Source organism: Triplophysa rosa, linkage group LG7 (genome assembly GCF_024868665.1).
Source record: "Triplophysa rosa linkage group LG7, Trosa_1v2, whole genome shotgun sequence".
NCBI lineage: Eukaryota > Metazoa > Chordata > Actinopteri > Cypriniformes > Nemacheilidae > Triplophysa > Triplophysa rosa.
The window spans coordinates 4,865,732-4,882,487 of record NC_079896.1 but is presented as its reverse complement, the minus strand read 5'-3'; the positions used below and the strand labels follow the sequence as shown (position 1 = coordinate 4,882,487).

The 16,756-nt window shown below is 38.1% G+C and overlaps 3 protein-coding genes across 4 annotated transcripts in view; 2 read left to right on the top strand and 1 right to left on the bottom strand.

The window, feature by feature from the left end:
* Positions 1-5,072, top strand: part of gnai2b (guanine nucleotide binding protein (G protein), alpha inhibiting activity polypeptide 2b) — a 31,984-nt gene extending 26,912 nt beyond the window's left edge. The window contains exons 5-9 of the mRNA XM_057337468.1: positions 2,782-2,910; positions 3,387-3,516; positions 3,653-3,806; positions 3,883-4,098; positions 4,216-5,072. Of these exons, the coding sequence (XP_057193451.1) occupies positions 2,782-2,910; positions 3,387-3,516; positions 3,653-3,806; positions 3,883-4,073 (604 nt within the window). The 3' untranslated portion in view covers positions 4,074-4,098; positions 4,216-5,072. The remainder of the gene's footprint in view (positions 1-2,781; positions 2,911-3,386; positions 3,517-3,652; positions 3,807-3,882; positions 4,099-4,215) is intronic.
* A 1,289-nt stretch (positions 5,073-6,361) lies between these two features.
* On the top strand, positions 6,362-9,638 carry inka1b (inka box actin regulator 1b). Of its 2 annotated transcripts, none has more exons than XM_057338123.1 (3): positions 6,362-6,593; positions 6,694-6,745; positions 8,039-9,638. In XM_057338123.1, the coding sequence occupies exon 3, from the start codon at positions 8,571-8,573 to the stop codon at positions 9,513-9,515; it is 945 nt and encodes a 314-aa protein (XP_057194106.1). In that variant the 5' UTR covers positions 6,362-6,593; positions 6,694-6,745; positions 8,039-8,570; the 3' UTR covers positions 9,516-9,638. The 2 variants fall into 2 exon arrangements, with proteins under 2 accessions (XP_057194106.1, XP_057194107.1); XM_057338124.1 differs by having other exon boundaries at positions 6,366-6,593; positions 8,634-9,638.
* A 674-nt stretch (positions 9,639-10,312) lies between these two features.
* uba7 (ubiquitin-like modifier activating enzyme 7) overlaps positions 10,313-16,756 on the bottom strand; it is a 29,809-nt gene continuing 23,365 nt past the window's right edge. The window contains exons 23-25 of the mRNA XM_057338255.1: positions 13,608-13,709; positions 12,767-12,855; positions 10,313-11,760 (exon numbers count right to left, since the gene is read on the bottom strand). Coding sequence (XP_057194238.1) covers positions 11,628-11,760; positions 12,767-12,855; positions 13,608-13,709 — 324 coding nt within the window. The 3' untranslated portion in view covers positions 10,313-11,627. The remainder of the gene's footprint in view (positions 11,761-12,766; positions 12,856-13,607; positions 13,710-16,756) is intronic.

The following is a 16,756-nucleotide window of genomic DNA, read 5'->3' as shown; positions in this document are numbered from 1 at the left end:
GCTATGGCAGATGTGGTCCGTCACAAACCTCAGGCTACACAGCTGAAGATCCCGGAGCTCTGTGCCCAAAAATGAGTGTACAAATGAGATGAGCTTACAGTGAGTATATTTGAACAGAAGAATTGCCACTTCATTTGTGTTGATGCATTAAATCGCTGCAGTTCTTCTGAAACCTCGTATGTCCGTATTTTGTGATTTTTATTTTTTGTCATAAGTCATTATTATTGGTCCGTTATGTTTGTCACTAGGTTTTGCAAGTATCTAACCAATAAAAAGTACTAAAAATCGCTAGTCAACTTTGACAACACGGTATTTAATCATTAAATAAGTACTGTGTTTTTCCATTTCCTAAAAAAACGTGGACATATGAGGTTTCAGAAATGACAACGAGGATATTCAAGATATCGCAGCTGTTTTATACAGTATATGCAGAAATACCATGGGGAATAGATGTGAAGATTTCGGTAATGAGAATATGGTAGCATGGGCACATTTCTGCATGTCTTTCTAAAGACTGTTAAAGACTCAGAATTCATGTTGGTGCATGCTTAATGGAATGTATGGAGCATAAGAAGCCAAAGACAAACCTACAATATATATTTGCGCAAATTATGTCAAGACATTTTGGTAAAGCTTTACAATAAGTTTGTATTTGTTAAAGAGTAAATATTACAATGTCCTTAACATGACATTTTATGCAGTGTGTAATGTTGCTGTGTGTGAATATAAGCAGTTGTAAAGCTGAAAGTGAACAAATAGCAAAGTTATTGGTTTGGGGAAAAAAGGAGTCGACTCTGAATCACGCAAACGATCTGTCAATCTAATTTCAGTTCCGGGTTGGATTTGCGTCACTCCGTGTAATGCCCGCCTACGTTCCATTTGAGACACTGCACGTGGTAGACCAATCACAGCAGAACAGACCATCAGAGATCAGATCAGAGTAGCCTGACAGAAAAGGAGTGGATTAGAAAGATTCGCTGAGCAAATCATTTGAGAGTCAGTCAAGAAGTAAGGTAATAATAACTGCCTATTATTAGAAAATGAAAGTGTTTTTACACCGTGTATGTACGTAAACTTGTTGTTGGACACTCCACAAACCATTTAAGTAGGACCTTAAATATCACAAAATATTTACTCTTTAACATTAATAAATGCATTTGCTAACATGAACCGACAATAAGCAATGTAGTTGGCATTTATTAATCTGTGTTAAAGGTCCAGTGTATGAAATTTAGTGGCTTCTAGTGGTGAGGTTGCGAATTGCAACCAACGCTATCTCCACCCCTAACCCCTCCCTATTGAAAAACTACGGCGGCTGACAGAAGACTAAGATGTCGTCACATTTTTGTTAGTTCATTGTGCATTAACAGTTACAACTTTAGGTAAAAAAAATGTTAGTAAATGCTAAAATGAACCTGAACTAAGATTAATAAATGCCGTCAAAGTATTGTTCATTGTTAGTTGTTGGCTAATGTACTCGTGTTAACAAACACAACCTTACTGTAAAGTGTTAACAACATTTTTAGGGTCACTGCTATTTGTATGCACCTCCCCAAACGTCTCATTATTGTAATTTGTCCAGATGTTTCACTTCCACATTTAGTTTAATCCTTATTCTGGGTGGTTGATGAGTGATGACTGATGAAATCACCCTGTCTAGACTTTTTTTTTTGAGTTGGCAGCAAAAGCAATTTCTAAGAGACCGATATCGCCTTTCGTGTTGTAAGAATATGACCTCATTTTTCATTCTGAAGCATAACGTTTAAAAGGTCAAGCCAGGGTTGCCATAGAAATATTTGCGGTTAGCAAACCGCATGGGCACGTAGCCTGTGTGCAACGGATCACTGAGCTAATAAGACTATTTACGGCTTGCAGTCAAAGTCTACTTCCCCGCGCTAGCAGATGTTACTTTGCTGAGAGCTCTTAAGGAAATCAAATCCATCCGGCTCAGTTTAATTCCTCACACTTACTCATTTATACACCGCTGAGAATGCATACTGGAAATAGTAGTATGCAAGTGTTTAAATACGGTATGCATGCTTTTCTGTGTGCATAGAATACCCAGCATTGTTTGTTACCATACGGTTTTATAATAATAATAATAATTGTTATTGTTATTATTATCATATAAGAAGCTTCTCAAGGTACCTTACACAATACCAACAAATTAAAAAAAAATACCACATACACAGATAAAAACAGAGACATATTGTTTTTGTTTATTAAAAGGTATTTTATGAAGGCAGTATACAATAGTAATCTCTGCAGCATGCCATATGGAGTTTGTGAACTCTGGGCGTTTGTACGCCCCCTAGAGGATAGTAAAAACATTACAAGGGGTTTGAAAATAACACTTAATATTTTTTTTCATACACGTTAATAAATACTAATATTGAAAAGTGACATTACAATAAACTGTATAATACCGATTATTTATGTAATATATAAATATGTTAATTTACTAATAAAATGTGCTAAATAATATTCATGACAAGAGGTTTGGGAACCCATACAGTAAACAGTATTCCACTTTGACAAGACAAAGCTATGTAAACTAACCTTATCTGACAGTAAAGCAGATGTCAAATCACACAAATCAGCAAAGACGGTATAAATATTAACATAAGACTTTTTGCCACACAGCGTGAGATGAATGAAGACACTCAGCACGCTCAGAGGATTGACAGAATGTTCTTGTCAAGATTGTGTTAATGATTATGTACTTTTATCTGCGCTGTTTATGTGAACGAGCTAATTATGCGTGTTTGTTTGTTTGCGTAGTTATCTAAATGATCTGGATAGGGTAGGACAAGCGAACTACATTCCCACCCAGCAGGATGTTCTGAGGACCAGAGTAAAGACCACTGGGATTGTGGAGACGCATTTCACTTTTAAAGATCTGCACTTCAAGTAAGAGATGTTTCATACTTTGTTTGTGAACACCTTTTATATTCATGTTTTGTCATGTACACAAATCGATGCACTATAAATAGTTCACCAGCCTGTTTTAATAAGGAGGTTCAACCAACACAGAGTTAAAATGTGAACTCTGAGTTGATTTACACTAAGATGTGAAACTTTGGCTGAATCCGAAATGGCATACTTCCTTACTATATAGTAGGCAAAAAACACGAATAGTATATCCGAATCATCAGTATTCACAAAACAGTAGGCGAGAAATACCCGGGTGGTGGACCATTTCTCGTGAGATTTGGACGTGCGTATACTAATGTTGCGTCCGAATACACCTACTTAGCTACTATGTATAGGAGAAAACTGCATGTTGTTTTTGTGACACGCTTGGTAAAGAGCAAAGCATCACTTTTGTCATTTTTTATTGTCTTTCAGTTTTCTGTCTTTTACAAGCTGATCTCTCTCTCTTTCAGGATGTTTGATGTTGGAGGTCAGAGGTCGGAGAGGAAGAAATGGATCCATTGTTTTGAGGGAGTCACGGCTATAATCTTTTGTGTGGCCCTGAGTGCGTATGACCTGGTGCTAGCAGAAGACGAGGAGATGGTGAGTGTGTTTATCTCTTCCATGTCACAATCCTGAGGATCCGATGGTTGAGCGACAAAGTTTGAGAGAACAAAAGTGTGCTAACAGCGCCCCCTTGTGTCGTATTATCCATCAACACAGTGTGTGTGCGTTTCAGAATCGCATGCACGAGAGCATGAAGCTGTTTGACTCCATCTGTAACAACAAGTGGTTCACCGAGACCTCCATCATCCTGTTCCTCAATAAGAAGGATCTGTTCGAGGAGAAGATCACATGCAGACCTCTCACCATCTGCTTTCCTGAGTACTCAGGTCTGTGAGGAAAAAACGACTCGCTCCACCTGTACCTAACTAAACATCTAAACATTTCTGTACAATCTTTACCCAGGAGCCAACAAATATGACGAGGCTGCCAGTTACATCCAGACCAAGTTTGAGGATCTCAATAAGAAAAAGGACACGAAAGAGATCTACACCCACTTTACCTGTGCTACTGACACCAAGAACGTACAGTTTGTGTTCGACGCAGTCACAGACGTCATCATCAAAAACAACCTGAAGGACTGCGGCCTTTTTTAATGCCGGCGGCCAAGAAAACGACAAGGTTAATACATATGGACAGAAAAGATGCACACATTTTCTTTTGTACATATTTTAGTATTCACATTTGGAAATCAATTCACTTTTTACTAACCTTGTAAATGCTGTTGTTATTCCCCAGGAAGGTGTAAACTACTTGGTCAACGGATTTCTACACGACATGCAAGACTGCCTTCAAGTACCTATAAGAATCTAAATGTTTTTATTGTGATAAAGGACTTTATGGAAAAGAAACTTCACAGAATTCCAGTTATCCCTGAATTCCGGCACACCGCCCTTCTTTCCTGAACCTCATTTTAAACCGGTTCTCAATTTGTAAATATTTTATTTTGGAGTTTTTTTTCTGTCAAAAAAATGAGATTGAAATGAGAGTCGGGATTATATTCTGATATTTCTTTCTATTGATCTTGGTTTTAGTTTTTGACAGAGTAATAACGGGATGGGTGAGGACTTTGCTATAAATCCGGTCACTGATTCTATGAATGTGCTGATTTTATGAAACTCTATGTTTATTATGTAGTTAATGTGAGCACACAAAGCAAACGAAACTTCACCTTTCTAAAACTTTGGCACCGAATCTTCATCACTGGCTCAAACTGTATATCGTTGCATGACGGACCATATAAAAATCGCTGGCTCCTTCGCTCTGAACCACAGCGTAACATTTTCTCACACACTAAAGCGTCTCGAGAGTCTACTAGTTGGACTTTGACACGGTCTAAAATTGACTAACATGTAAAATATTCATATCCGTCCACACATTTCTCGTTCCTGTTGCTGTAACATCTTTTTCTTTTGTGGAATGTTTGTGCCTTGTTTTCACTGTCTGTAGGTCATAGGGCTGTTTTTATTCATTCTTCAGATGAAAGTGTCGAGCACATTTTAAGAGCTATAAAAAGCTTAGACAGTCTTTGGTTTAATATCTAAATAATACCATACAAGATTTTGTTGGAAATAAAAGCTGATATGTAACATAAACCTTTATGCTGCTTGTGTCTTTTATATGAAGTGTCTCTGGGTCTTGTTTTCTGTAGCTCAATTGGTAGAGCATTGAAAATGCAAAGGTTTTGGGTTTAAATACTCAAGTCATGTTTTGGAAATAATTTCCTTTTTTAATTTAATATTTAGCTGAAAAACATGCACTAAAGACAGTTAAATTTGTTGTTTGAGCTTAACTAGGTATCATCTCATTGTGACAACCTGCCCCGTTCAAGAAGGAGTCTTTCAGAAGAAGTCAGTCAAAGTTTAAGCTGATGAAGGATGCAAGAGACATTTTAAACTGTTTATGGTCGGTCTTGTTCATGGACAGTTTCATACATGCAAAAGTTAAACCTTTTATTGTGGATTTATTCTGCATGCTCACCTCTTTGAATGACCACATGGTGGCGTCATAGGAAGACTCTGGCGTTAGAGTGACCTCCAAATAATTAACAAACGGTCTATCGGTCAACTAATAAACCGTATTGAGATCAAATATTTATGAAACAGTTAATGAAATATAAAAAGTTTTTAATATAAAAAAAATCATATACATGACCGCATGGTGGCGTCAGAGGGACACTTTGCGTAGTACACGCGAGACTTCGAAACCTACTGATCAAGCTGTCAACTATTCAATCTTGTTAACCCCTCCGTTAAAATAATTCCGTAAAAATAACTGTAAGAAATGGTAAATAAACTTAGAATAGTTAAACATTTTATTCTAAAAATCCTGTTAAAAATGCAATTCTGTTGCGGATTAAAACGTGGCATTAAAACCGCTTGAAAAGTGATTTGACTGCGTAGTAAATAAGTGACCTCAGATCCCCCTCTCAACTTATTTATTTAGAGTTGGTTTAGTTTATTAGTTCAAGTTAAAATAACAAACTTGAAAATATTTTTTTATTCAGAAAATGAGGAAAAATCATATTAGGATTGTATCCATTAAAAATGAGATAACTGTCTGAGCTACATTTAACTGGAATCGAAAAGAGTATTCAATTATTACCAAACAGTATAAATGTATACTGTAAACGTGTTAAAAGTGATTTGACTGCGTAGTAAATAAGTGACCTCAGATCCCCCTCTCAACTTATTTATTTAGAGTTGGTTTAGTTTATTAGTTCAAGTTGAAATAATACATTTGAAAATAAAATTTTAATTCAGAAAATGAGGAAAAATCATATTAGGATCGTGTCCATTAAAAATGAGATAACTGTCTGAGCTACATTTAACTGGAATCGAAAGAGTATTAAAGTATTATCAAACGGTATAAATGTATCTGTTAAAATGTCAACAGATCAGAAACGCTTGGTTTTAATTCTCCCTCTGTGATTGGTTAGCTGAATGACGCGCTCGCTTATTGGTTGAGCGCGTGCTGTCGGAAACTGACAGCGCTCAAAAGCGCTCGGCGCTCACGCATATGTGCATTGACTCTGTCAGAGAAGACACTTCTACCGCTGGAGCGTTTATCATTGATGTGGACTACTTTATCAATCTTGTACATTTTAACACAGTCAGGTAAGAGGCTCAAAACGTCTTAGCTCATATATGTGTGTACACAGATAAACGAAATCAAAAAGTAAAAAAACTAATAAATAACCTTGCGTCTATTTTGCAGGGAAAACTGACAATATACTACGACCGAAGTCAGCAAACGAAAACTAAACATGGTAAGTGTTTTCTCCATTTTATTATTTTAATAATAAATACAGTAGTACATATAGAAATGACATTACTGTTACAAGATAACACTGTTTATTTATGTTATAATGTTAACTTATACAGGTTAATCAGTCACACAAAGGAATTGTTGCATTACAAACTATAGCTTTACATATTGTATAAATAACATTTTATACTATAATAAATTATCAGTTATACTTTGAGGAAATTTTTTGACGGCATGTGATCAGTTTTAAGTTGTTTGTGTGTTTAGTACTGGCAACACCAAATGGTCAGTTCACTTGTGTCTCTGATTTACCATGGTAAACGGGTTCAGTAAATAAAATCATTGCTTAAAAGCTATTAAGTCAATTAAAATGATTGTTACGCTAGACCCCCTTTATGATCCAAGACAAATATTTGTTCATACACACACACGTACTGCATTGATAATACAAGTTTTGCATTTAATACCAATAAATAAGCCTAGACATTAAATGCATCTTAGAATGCGCTTCTACTGCATAAAAAAACCCTGAACTGTATTGTGGGTAGTAAAATGTAATGTAGAATTTACAAAGTGGTGTAGCCACCACCCAACTGTGTGCGTTCTTCATAGCCTCTGGCGGCCACTGAATTATCACACACACACAAACACACTTGCATGCTGCTTCCAGCCAAATGGCTAAGTTCTCACAGCTGTTATAACATCATAGAGTGGTCACTGGTCCCAGTTCCTCAAACCTGTCTGCGGGCTACAGTCGACCTCTTTTTAAGAGCTAGTACACATTGTTAGTTTTTTTGTTTGTTTTAAAAAGCATTCCCCACAAATCCAAATGTTCAAGGGCTACAACTGCATTAGAAGTGAAAGTAGATTGGACTGCTTGAGGGTGGGGTCGAGAGGGATGGGAGGGACTTTTTAGTTGTTGAGGTGTTGGCTCTGGATAGATGGTTTACATTAAAACTTCAGGCTTTGATTGAAATGGGATTACTGGGGAATGTTTTCACTCAAAATATGGGTTGGAGGTTCACCTGGTTTCAGGAATGTTCACCCAGAATGTCTACCTGAAGGATGTAAACCAGAAACACTCTGCTAATGTTTTTCTTAAAGCGCTTGTGTTGTTAAAGAAATAGTTCACCCAAATATCCAAATTCTTTCATCATTTCCTCACCTCCATGTTATTCCAAACCTTTATGACTATTCTGCAGAACAGAAAAAGAGAGATTTTGAAGAATGTTTGGTCATTGTATGGACACAAAATCACTGACATTTCTCAAAATATCTTCTTTTGTGTTTACAGAAGAAAGTTATATAGAGATTTCAAGCTTCACAAGGAAGCACAGATTGTCGTTGTCAAAAAATGATGTTATTCCCCTTATGGACCACAACAATCCCTTTCAATCATGAACTTGAAGTGGGGGATGCATGACCAGAGTTTGGGCCAGGAAGTGACTCGTCTCATTTTCCTGTTCCCACAATCTGTCCGGATGCATCCTGAGTACATCATACTTCGACTATTCTCCCCTGAGATGAGCTTATGGATCGTGGATTTGTTTTTCTCCCCCTCGTTGTGTGCAGTCGTTCTTGTGATGGATCCAAACTACTGGGATAGCTCGGGTCAACTCGGGACTTGTTTGATATCCCTGCTCCAAGTGTTGCTTTCCAAGACCATTATTTTTCCTGGACTCAACACTATGGTTGTGTCCAAACATTGAAAAATCGTGTACCAATCCAACTTTTGTTGGCAGTACCTCTACTGTCTGTAATATCTTGCTCAAAGCTAAATTGATTCATGACTGTCCGTTATTTTGAATGATTGTGAAAAAGTTTGTATGCAAATCAAATCAAATATAATCCATCAAAATAACGAATTTTTTGATTTCTCTTTTCTCCAGCTGTGTGTTCGCAACTCCGGTGACTGTTTCCGGGACCAGATGCGATACATGATGAGATCCCTGCAGGATCTAAAGCAGATAAGAGAACCCGCCGATCAACCAAAATGCTCTTATGTGACCCGAGCCCAACAAAAAAGGGTACAACAGCGAGAACACCTCAGCCGCCTGCGGATGTCCGACGTCAGCGATGCTAGCACCTACGATTCGGCCTGCTGCTTGGCCAGCCCTTTGGAGGAAGAAGAAGATGAAGCTGCCGTGGGCCATCTGCCTCAGGGATCCCCCAGCAGTGTAAAAAGTCTGGAGTTTGATTCCGGGTATTCAGAAGCATCGTGGCAGGATGAGGGCGTCGTGTTGAGACGGACGAGGAACGTACGAGTTTCATCATCTGCGTGTGTGCGTACCAACCGAATCCGACCCAAATCGACATCGGACGCCTGCCTTGAGCGCTGGACTTCGTTTGAGGCCAGCGATCCTGAGGACTGGACTACGTCTTTGTTAACCAGGGGGCGTAATAGGCAACCTCTGGTTCTTGGGGACAACAGCTTTGCGGACCTTATTAAAAATTGGATGGACCTTCCGGAATGTCCAGATTCGGCCGAACTCAAACCAAACGTCAGACGTAAAATAGCTAAGGACTTTTTGGTTAACATGCGGAGGAAACTAACAGGGATGTCAAAGGGAATAGAGGAGAGGGGGAGAGCTGTAGAGCCGTGCTTTAAACGCATGTCGTGCCCTGTTGGCTTTCAGCCTCCTAAACCATTTTTTCACCAGTCCCACACAAGTTTGCACCAAGCGGGAACGGACTTTTACCAGTTCAGTGCTCTTATGAAGACAGGAAGTCGACAGCCAATCATTTGCAATGACATCATTGGATATATCTGAGGGGTTTGTTATATATAAACGCACTCAACCTCTCAGATTGCTTGGAATATCCTATAATAGGAGATTGTGGACTTTTTCATTTTCTACAGTATGCTTGTATTTGTTAATAAATATTGCCATGAATGTTATTTAAAAGTGAATTTTTAATAAATGGAGAAGCTCAATTAACTGCATTTATATTGTTCAAAATACTTCCACTTTTTAAACGAAGTCAGCAAGCACTTTCACAGAGCGTTATTAAAGATCTGTTAACTGTGTTACAACATGCTGTATAATATAACCCTGACCTGAAAGAAGCATTAAGCAAAAGACTACACAATATATACTACTTATCGCTGCCGTCCTTCTAAAACCTCGTATCTCCATATTTTTTCGTGATTTTTAATTTTTTTGCCATAAATCATTAATATTAGTCACCCTTTGTTTGTCAGTGGGTTTTGCAAATATCTCACCGATGAAAACTATGAAAAAGTGCTCGTCAACTTTGATCACGCAGTTTATCATTTAAAAAGTACAGTGCTTCTTCCATTTCCTGAAAAACAGAGATATTCAAGGTTTTGGTAGGACAGCGACGATATGTTTTGCATTCTTGAAGTTTGATCATTAAAACCAGACCAACACAAATCTCCAACTAATAACTGAAATGTGTCAAAATTTCAAGAGACAAACACATGGTTGGAGCCAAGATCACTGGAAGTCTTTATGGGCAAGAAGTTCTTTCTTTGCCATTACAGGAATAGTTAACCCCAAAATGAAAGACAGTTTGAGATGAAAGAGCAGACACAAAGCTTATTCTTTAAGTTTTTATTTGCATCTTTTTCACATTTTGTTTTTTGCATTTGGCAGACACTTTAATGCAAAGTGACTTACAGTGCATTCAAGATCTACATTTTTTTAAAATATGCATGTTCCATGGGTCTCGAAACCACAAACTTTGTGTGCTGTTAATGCAATGCTCTACCAGCTGAGCTACAGGAACACAATATTTCATCTGTGTACCTTTTTGCATTTAACTTCCCCTATAGTTATTTGGCTGAGAAGCAAATATGTAGTTTGGAGAAACAGACAGATGAGATGCAGTTTATTTATTTCAATAATTAAACCCTCTCCAGGTTTTTAGTGCTAACAATTGTCCCCAAAATTGAATAGTCAGAAAAAGCCCCCGGTTTAATAAGTAATTCGTTAAAAGTAATGTAATTAGGTCAGCTACAGTACAATAAAATTAGCTCAAACTAAACTCAGTTGAGCTGTCTCTAGATCTGTTTGGTCTTCATACATGACAATAGAGCGCTCATGGGTAAATAGCAAAGGTCCGGGGGTACACAGGGTAAAGCTACAGAAGATACAAAGACAAAATCCAATGATCTTTTTATTTAAAACAAATCGCCAAAGGACAGAATCACCTATCCCACTTACACGCTATGAAAGAATCCAAGGGTGTAACTTTGGTTTGAGAAGTGGGGGGGGACACAAAATGTTTTTGATTTGAATCCTATCACAAATTCAAAATACCTATGTTTTGAATTGATTAAACCAAGAAACCAAATCAAAACCACGTGATTGAAAACAATCTTTCAGTGATCTATTTTTAGCACGCGATGCACGCATAGACACAGACTCACACTCTCGGTGTTCTGCTCGGTCCTAGTACTTCTCCGTGCCGATAACGACGTGGTTAAAAAATAATTACAAACAAATTTGAAAGTGAGGGGTATACAAACTGGATTTTGAGAAGTGAGGGGACAAACTGGATTTTGAGAACTGGGGACAGGGGGGACATGTCCCCCCTGTCCCCAGTGGAAATTACGCCCCCTGAAAGAATCAATCAAGTTCAATGGTTCAACATGGCAAAACATCCTAATAATTTTGTTTTCAAGTAAAAATGACAAAACTAATTCAACTCATTTTCAGACACATTCTCTAAAATCAAGGGTGTTTCCACTAGATTTTGTCTTCCCTAAAAGGTCCCTAAAATAGTTAATGGCCTGTTTTATAACAACCATTTATAGTGGTTTGCATTCACATCTTATATCATAACACACAAACATTAAAATAGTAAAGACAGACAGAGTTTGGTCGTTATTTTGGTGATGAAGGGCTGTCTTGGTGACTTCATCTAAGGAGGTATCTGATGGGCGGGACATTCAAGCAATCCTCATCTTCAGCAAACGATGGAATGATCTCCAACATCTCCTCATGAACCGGAATCTCACTCTTGGTTACAGAGCTTATCAAATCAGATATGCTGCAATGAAATGGAAAAATGGTGAATCCAAATCTTTTACCACTAACCCAAAGCAGAAGTAAGCCACGTTTAAAACAGTGGATCATCGCCGTGAAAGGAGTTAAGATGTGACACGTGGTTTAATGTTAAACTCTTGCATAACAGTCGCAGCGTGTTTGTGATGCGTGTGTGTTTGGAGCAGGGTGTCCGGGTGCGGATGTAACTCAATTACTGTAGTACAGGAAGGTCGCAGTTGCGATGAGAAAAATAAATTCAGCAGTTTTCCTTTTAAGCAACAATTCTGTGGCTGCCTCCCATTTCGCAGACTTGCGTTATGTGCAAAACAATGTACTTTGCTAGTCGCAAGTAAATATCTGTATATTCTCTATGGTGTGTATGAATTGAGATTCAGTCTGTAACATAACAATGCAGGACATGTTAGATTGATCAAATATTCCCACTTAACAGCTAAGCATTTAAAGAAACACGTATTATACATATAACCAAACCGACAGCTGTTACACACAGACATTAGCAGTTTAGCATAAATTTGTTTGGATAAATTGACCTCTGAGGCAAAGTTTGTCAGAGCCCAGGAAGGATCTGAGATCTCTCAACAGATCGTGCTAGATGCACAGATGCAGAAGGAAGGTGAGGGGGTTAATGAAGGTGTGTGTCTTTAAATGCCCGTCATGCTAGAAGGTCGTGTCCATCCCTAAGGAAACCCCTTATTATCCCATTATCCACCAAAATAAACAAGAACGCCAAGGAATATACTGTGTACATATCAAAAAGTATCCTAGGTCATCCTTAAAAATGTTTTTTAATCTATGTTGTTTTTAGTGGATGCATGAACTGACTTTGGATCAGCGTTATTGATCACATTAACAACAGACATAGCCTACATAAAATCCGGCGTAACATATGGACGCATACATTGATGGCTTTAAACATTTAATTTAGGATTGAAGCGAAAAGATATGAATGATGCTTTGGAATATTACAGATGTATATCAAAGATTGGCACCTTAGCTTCAGGCGAGCCTCATGATTTGAGTCGCTGTACAATACAGCCGGGCCATAGTACAATCCAGTGATGGTCAAGTTATACTTGTCCTAAAAATGAGAAATGCCAGCGTGAATTCATGGAGCGTGAATCGTTGTGCTTTGAATAAACATTATGTGTGTGTGCTATCAAAGTAGGGATGTCACATTAAACCAGTTTTGGCAATAAACGTGATGCCATAAACAACATTTATTGATCTCAAGTTAATTCCACACATATCGTAATTTTTTTAATAAGTTTTATATTTTGGTTTTGGAGTCAATAACTGAATAAAAACAACTACAAAATAAGCTAAATTAAAAACAAATTTGACTGATAGCATTATTTATAAAAAACACACATTTCAACACCGTGCGTGATAATATTGCTGCAACAGGTTATCACAGCTACGATAACCGCGCAGTAAGATCCGATATCGTGACAGCCCTTATTAGATGTAAGAATTTTAAAGATCATTGTAACAACAACATTCTGCATGTTTTTGCAACATTTACTATTTCTAATGTATTTGATTGTTAGCAACTTTTATAACCAAAGTGTGAATATTAAAAACACTGACACCCTGTGTACAGCGCAACAAAAGACAATAAAAAGCATTATAATTTCAAATGTTGTCCACACTGGATGCGGCATCGCACCGCGTCCAGTGTAGACACGGTGAGAGCATCTAAATATAAGAAATATTACAACAGAAATGTTCAAGACACACATGAGAGAAAATGAGAGAGGCTATTGAGTGTCAATGGTGTGCGTGATATATGATGCGTGTGAAGTGCGTGATGTTGACAGCGTGTGCTTTAACCTTAATGTGTTTCAACAGTTCCTCCAAGGTCATTTCCTCTCGACCCTCGTGTCGGCCCTGCAGCAGGAAGTCCTCCCAGAGAGAATACTGCTTCCCTGCGACCTGCCGACAGACACGACACACCAGCTCTAAAACTTAAGTGTAATACGCACTCTCATCTATATTCTTACACACACTTCTCTCATGAGGTTTATTCGATTCTGCATACTTCACATGCATTGTTAACAGCTGATATGCATCTCTATAATCCTGTTAACACCTATTGATAGAGTTCAATAGTGTGTGATAGAGTTCAACACAAAGCCAACGTTTCAATCAAGGAGCCAAATGTCTTATTGGCGAGATAGAACAGTCACTTATCAATAAACTGTTCATTTATGGCTAAATATCTACTGTGTGATGTTGTTTTGATCTGTAAATTGCTAAAATGTAAGCTTGGCTTTTCCTCTATAATGATTGGAGCTGCACACACTTGACTGAAAGGTTTCTGCACCTTGCTTGAACTAACTTGCTTCAAAAAGATTAAAGCATTAATGATTCAAAATTATGAAGATGAATTCAAAAACGATTTCTATCAGTGCAAAATGTTTTGCCCGAGGTGCACTGAAACAAGAGCAAGCAAGGATGTAGGGAAACGCTCTATAAAACAGCCCCATGTCTTGACTTGACTGGAAGCAAACGGCACGTTCGTGTCTGTGTATGAACTTTCTCCAACAGCATTTCCTAAAATAGACTGCTCTCATTTCATCAAGCATTCCAGCACCAAAAACAGATCGCAAAGACAGGCCTTAGATCTTTTCAGAAAAGAAACACTACACTCTAAAATGCATAGTTATTTTTAACCCAACGTTGGGTCAAAAAGGGACAAACCCCACCGTTGGGTTAAATTAACCCAGAAAATGGTTATACTTGAAACAACAATGGGTTAAAACAACCCAGCATAGGTTCATTTACAACCCAACAGCTAGGTTCGTCCCTTTTGACCCAACGCTGGGTTGAAAATAACCCAGCATTTTTGGGATTGTACAAACCATGAGACCAAGTTGAGATTTTTTCATCTCGATGCGGCACCGACGTGCCTGAAAAAAAGAGCGCGTTGCGACCACGTCGCCCCCTATTTCCGCACATCTACATTTAAATAACGAATATGTGAATCCAGCCTTAGGCTTTAAAAAAAGCACCTCATGATAAACACACTAACAAAAAAAAAAACACTGAAAGGATCTTTATGGAAATGAACCATAGTTCAAGTATAGTAACCACAAGAAAAAGCCATTTCAAACCCCACACCTCTGTAAAAGTTGGATATATCCCAAGTTGTTTAAGTTACACATTGGTTGTTATTTTGAATGAATGTTTGTGTTAGGTATGTTCAAATACTTTCATGTTATAAAGGTCATCGAGCTCAAAGCGTCTGGGGTAGAATTCCACACAGACAGCACTGTAAATAGTAAGGCTAACATATGTTTTCAACCGCTGTATTTTTCAAACCGATCACTTTGTCATGCTGTGGTTGGAGAGAGATATCTACTCCACCCGTTCTGCGGCTAGAACTTCACTTTTAGATGAACTTCCTTCATGCTGTGTGTGTGCTGGTGCATTCAGCTTTAATACTGACTTTAGTAGTTACCTGCATGTTCACTGACAAGATATAACACATGTAAGACAAATAAAATAGGGATATCAAAACATGTGCATATCAAAGCCAATGTATTTTCAATCGACCAGTCAAATGATTTATGGCGTGTGCCAACAGCCACTCCATGCGAGGGAGAAAGCAGGTTCTGTGGAATCGGAGGACCTCAAAGCCACCAGAAAGCCTCCCCAGATCCTATTCTTTTCGGCCGTGGGCCGTCATGATCCCATCACTTGATTACATCTGTCCTGTGACACTTGGATGCTGCTTTCACTCGTACCGTGAGAGTCTAATGTGCTTAATGGATGTAGTAGACATGGAGGTGACACTTTTATCCACTTACAGTTCACTTAGTTCTGGGCGAATCGTGGAGGTTATCTGTGAGGTTTTAGTTCCTCATTACTTACAGGCTCGAACCAGCAACTTTTCAATTAGCAAACCTTTAAACCTTTTTTAAACCCATTTGACTAGTCTGTAGCCACTTATAGCCTTAAAGTGATACTTCACCCGAAAATAAAAATACTGTCATCATTTACTCCCCTTCGAGTTGTTCCAAATCTGTATAAATGTCTTTGTTCTGATGAACACAGAGAAAGATATTTGGAAAAATGCTTATAACCAGACAGACCTTGCCCCCCCGTTTTATTTTTTTAACAATTTTTTTGTTCTGTCTAACACAAAACACAAAAGACGACGTGTAGAATGAAGAGTGTAGGACAGCAAACAGTTCAGGGACACTTTTGACTGCCATAGTATTTTTTCCTACTATGGGAGTCAATTGGGGGCAAAATCTGTCTGGTTTTAAGCATTCTTCCAAATATCTTTCTCTGTGTTCATCAAAACAAAGAAATGTATACAGATTTGGAACAACTCGAAGGGGAGTAAATGATAACAGGATTTTCAACATTTATTGCTTATTTAAGACAATGTGACTATGGGCTGCTAACAAACTGTTTCTTATAATTCTTACAAGTCATTTTTAAAATGAAGTGTGTCTTTCACAGAACACTGAACCGTCGCAGTTGTTACACACCATGCAGAATGAGAAAGCTATAAAGACTTGGTCCAAACATGTGAGCTCATCGCTCTCAAAATGGAGAACTGCCAAAATTCTCATCTGCTCTACATAAAGTGGATCACAGGGTACATTGTTTCCCACCCCTCAACATGTGTCTCCACACAAGCCATGCTAAAGTGAAGAATCTGAAGGAGCGCACAACTGTTTAACCCCAGGATTATACAGTAGAAAGAATAACTGAACCATTTCAATTCAACAAAGAAAATTCATAGCGCATTTCCAAAACATTCTCATTCTCTCTGCAATCAGTTCTTTAAAGTTCAACACGGTACGTTATCTCGCCGAGGTCAACGCAAGAAACCAGGGCGGTCATTCATTTGCTTATCAGAAACATACCCTTATTAAAGAGAGCAAATACGGACGATTACAACAGATTACACAAACACACATCGTGCTCGAATTAGGACAAAAATAAACAACACGGAGTAGCCAACC